Source organism: Cebus imitator, unplaced genomic scaffold (assembly GCF_001604975.1).
Source record: "Cebus imitator isolate Cc_AM_T3 unplaced genomic scaffold, Cebus_imitator-1.0 Scaffold1, whole genome shotgun sequence".
Classification (NCBI taxonomy): Eukaryota; Metazoa; Chordata; class Mammalia; order Primates; family Cebidae; genus Cebus; species Cebus imitator.
Window position 1 is genome coordinate 2,470,116 of NW_016107316.1, and position 4,631 is coordinate 2,474,746.

At 41.1% G+C, this 4,631-nt stretch overlaps 1 protein-coding gene across 3 annotated transcripts in view; it reads right to left on the reverse strand.

The window, feature by feature from the left end:
- The window catches only part of NOL10 (nucleolar protein 10), a 116,786-nt gene that overhangs the window by 87,697 nt on the left and 24,458 nt on the right, over positions 1 to 4,631 (reverse strand). For all 3 annotated transcript variants that reach the window (XM_017525580.2, XM_017525570.2, XM_017525555.2), the window contains one exon: positions 3,414 to 3,474. In XM_017525580.2, the coding sequence (XP_017381069.1) occupies positions 3,414 to 3,474 (61 nt within the window). The remainder of the gene's footprint in view (positions 1 to 3,413; positions 3,475 to 4,631) is intronic.

Here is a 4,631-nt window from a genome sequence, read left to right on the forward strand (position 1 = left end):
AAAAAAAAAAAAAAAAAAAAAAAAAAAAAAAAAAAAAAAAAAAAAAAAAACACAGAGCAGGCTGGGTGCAGGGTGGCTCATGCCTGTAATTCCAGCACTTTGGAAGACTAAGGTGGGCAGATCACCTGAGGTCAGGAGTTCAAGACCAGCCTAGCCAACATGGTGAAACACTGTCTCTACTCAAAATACAAAAACTTAGCTGGGCATGGTGGCATGTGCCTGTAATCCTAACTACTCAGGAGGCTGAGGCAGGAGAATCACTTGAACCTGGGAAGTGGAGGTTGCAGTGAGCCGAGATCATGCCATTGCACTCCTGCCTGGGTAACAAGAACAAAACTGTCTCAAAAAAAAAAAAAAACCAACAACAGAAAAACTATAGTACATCCATTTAAACAGCCATTACAAAGAATGATGTCCACAAAAAGCAATTTATTTTTTAAAATGGGGGACTGTTACTATCTGTGTGTTGTTTTGAGAGAAGGTCTCGCTCAGTCTCCCAGCTGGGGTGTAACAGCACAATCACAGCGTATTCAGCCTCCACCTTGTGGATTCAATCCATCCTCTCACCTCAGTTTCCCTAATAGCTAGAACTACGGCGCGTACCACCACGCCTGTCTAATTTTTGGATTTTTGGTGAAGAAGGGGTTTCGACATGTTGCCCAAGCTAGTGTCAAACTCGTGGACTCAAGCATTCCACCCACTCAGACTTCCAAAGTGCTGGGACGCCAGACGTGAGCTACCGCACTGGGCCAACACTTGGGTTTTTAAACAAATGTTTGTGTAAATAGAAAACCATCAAAGGATACAAAGCAAATTATTCACAGTGTTTACCTAAGGAAACAGGAACAGGACGGGGCACAAGGAAACTACACTTCTAACTTTGTATTCTTGTCTATCACTTGATTTTATAATGATAAAACAAAAACATACACAAAGATTTTTTTTTTTTTTGAGACAGTTTCGCTCTTGTTGCCCAGGCTGTAGTGCAATGGTGTAATCTCCACTTGCCGCAACCTCCACCTCCCAGGTTCAAGCGATTCTCCTGCTTCAGCCTCCCATGTAGCTGGGATTACAGGCATGTGCCACCATACCTGGTATCTAGCCTAGACTGCCCTGTAAGGACTCTAGAAACCATTTTCTCAGGGAGACTCTTGTAAAACTTTCCCTTAGTAATCTCAAATAAAGTGACTACCAAGAGAAAGCCTGACTGAGGCATAATAGCATTCAAACACATTCAACACAGTTTCACATATCTGTTGGATCAACCTCGGGTATCCCATTTCAAATCTTAATCTTTTTTTGAAATAGAATTCAACTTCTATTTTAGCTTCTGGGGGTATGTGCAGGTTTGCTACACTGGTATACTGCATGATGCTGAGGCTTGCAGCGTGACTGATCCCGTGACCCAGGTAGTGAGCACAGCAGCCAACAGTTAGTTCTCAACCCTCGCCTCCCTCCTTCCCTTCCCCACCTAGTTGTCCCCAGTGTCTAATGTTGTCATCATCATGGTCATGAGTACCCAGTGGTTGGCTCCCACTCACAAGTGAGGACATGCAGTATTTGGTTTTCCATTCCTGTCTTAATTCACTCAGAGCAATGGCCTCCAGCTGCATCTGTGCTGCTGCAAAGGGCATGATTTGGGGTTTTTTTGTGGCTGCACTAATCTCAACATAAAAATAGTTTGAGTTCAAAAAACAGTTAATTCCATCCATATGAGACTGGTTTAATAAATTACAGTACAAACAACAGAATGCTACCTGTAATTTTTTTTTTTTTTTTTTTGAGATGGAGTCTCTCTCTGTCACCCAGGTGGGAGTACAGTGGCCGAATCTCGGTTTACTGCAACCTCTGCTCCCCAGGTTCAAGAGATTCTCCTGCTTCAGCCTCCTGAGTAGCTGGGACTATAGGAGTGCACAGCCACACCCGGCTAAATATTTTTAGTAGAGATGGTGTTTCCCCATGTTGGCCAGGCTGGTCTTGAATTCGTGATCTCAAGTCATCTGCCTGCCTCGGCCTCCCAAAGTGGGGGGATTACAGGCGTGAGCCACTGCACCTGGCCCGTAAATTTTTTAAAATTAGTTTAGAATTGTAAGTAATTATAAGTACCAATAATATGTATATTATATATCGTTATGTCTAAAAAAAAGCAAATGCAGAACTATAATAGAATACAATTTCAGTTTTGTAAAACACTTTTAAAAATATATATGTACACACATGGATATTGGCATGTAGCACTTGAAAAAAATAATCTGAAACAATACTACTCCACACCATTAAAGTGTTACCTCTTTTTTCACAATCTTGTCTAAAAGTAAAAAATAAAAAATAAAAATTAAAAAAAAACATAGTGTTACCTCTGAGGTATAGGATATGGTGATGGGAAGGTATAAAAGGGCACTTTCTAATCTAATTAAAATTACATCCTTCTGACATATTTGCATTTTTTTAAAACTGTATTTATCATTGTTTGAAGTGGAAAATGCAAATTAGAAAAAATTATTGGTAAGTGTGAAGGACACTGATTCAAAGATACTCTAGTTTAAAAGAAAAATGCTATGTATGTTCATCTCAATATTTATTGAATGCTACTCTACAGGATGTTGAAATCACCATCCTATATAGCTTCATAGTTCACATTGTTTTCACACAGGTTATCTGATGTGATTCTTACACACACCTCTATAAAGTTGGCAAGGTAAGCCGTATTATCTTCATTTCCCCAGTTAAGAAACTACGCGTCAGGGAAAGGAGCTAACTCACAATCATAAAACTATCTAATCAGTGAGAGCACTGGGACTCCTTAACTTATTGTCTTCCAGTAAGAATGTGCAAGTGAGGCCGGGCGCAGTGGCTCACGCCTATAATCACAGCACTTTGGGAGGCCGAGGCCGGTGGATCACGAGGTCAAGAGATCGAGACCATCCTGGTCAACATGGTGAAACCCCGTCTCTACTAAAACTACAAAAAATTAGCTGGGCATGGTGGCGTGTGCCTGTAATCCCAGCTACTCAGGAGGCTGACGCAGGAGAATTGCCTGAACCCAGGAGGCGGAGGTTGCGGTGAGCCGAGATCGCGCCATTGCACTCCAGCCTGGGTAACAAGAGTGAAATTCCGTCTCAAAAAAAAAAAAAAGAATGTGCAAGTGGCTGTCTGCAGTGCTCTCCTGCAGCTGGCTCCCAGATGGGTGTAGAGGTGTGGGTAACCTGAGGCACAACTGGTGCAGTCTGTAGCAGGGGAAGGGCCAGGCCTCTGTGTGGACACGCAAATGCTCCATATAAAAAGCAAACCCCAAGCTAAGCTATCGCCTCATTCATCCTGCCCTAAGGAATCAGGCACCGCAGTCTTTAAATAAAAATTCCAATCATTCTCAAATATAAAACGTCTAAAAAATAAAGTAGACATATGCTTACCTCTATGGTTCCTGTGGCAAACAAGCCATGCACTGAATTTATGTCACAAACATTATTCTCCCTAACACAGAAAAGCAGTAAGAGAGAAAGTATTAGCTCCTACTCAAGGGGGAAGGAGTATTAAATAAACAGTCAACCCAAATTCTAGGGAGATGCTCTTTCACTAATCTGCCAATGGAAAACACCAAGGTATGAAAGGGTTAAGTGCTTGGCTCACAGTCACTGGAGTTTCTGATCCTCAGGGTGACACTCTACCTGCTAGGTGACAAACAAGTAAGGACTTCAATACTATTCCACCACCAGGAGAAGAAAGGGCCATTCTATTTTTTCAAGGTATTTTCTTCCAAGGAAGGTAACATTTTTAAAAGAACACAGGCTATCGCCATGACAATGCTGAGCCTTGACAAGCTTGTCCTGGGTATGTCACTCTAAGTCTTATTTTCTTTCTCTGTAAAATGGCTGTTTCACCTTGCGGGTTGTTATGGAGATTAAATGAAAAAGACTGCAAAGTGGTCAGCAGTGTCTGGAGTATAGAGGACACTCAATGCATTGTGAAGTTACCACAATTTCCTTAAAATAAAAATAAAAGCATTTCTAGCCAATGTGAAAAAAAATACCGGAATTTACTTGTTCTTATCACAATATGTTCGTCTAACCTTAAAAAATCCTCTCAAAGCAATTCAGCAGGCTCCTCATAATATACAATGAGAAGTAATCCAGCTTCCACGGTTGACAGGTGTGTGGCCTTGGGCAAACTATTTACCTCTCTGAGTCTCAGCTGCCCTATCTGTAAAATGGTACTTACCAAAAAATCTGTTCTAAGTTTAAAATGAGTTAATAAAAGTAAAAGGACTGAATAACACCTGGCACAAAGTAAGTGCTTTCCCACTGTGTTTATGGCTGTTATTTGTTGTGACGATGATCATGGATTCATTCCTAAATACTTCTGCTGCAGAATTTATATGCGTAGACTAAAATGTATGATAAAAGGAAACCTTTAAAACCCTTAAATGTCTGCTAGCAATACATAAAAATGTTAAAATGACACTCCAAGTTAATTCAAGATTTCTCCACAGGAGAAAATATCACAAAACAAAACCATGAATGCAAATTCAAAGAACATTGCAAATAATAATAAACTGAGGGCCGGGCGCGGTGGCTCAAGCCTGTAATCCCAGCACTTTGGGAGGCCGAGGCGGGTGGATCACGAGGTCAAGA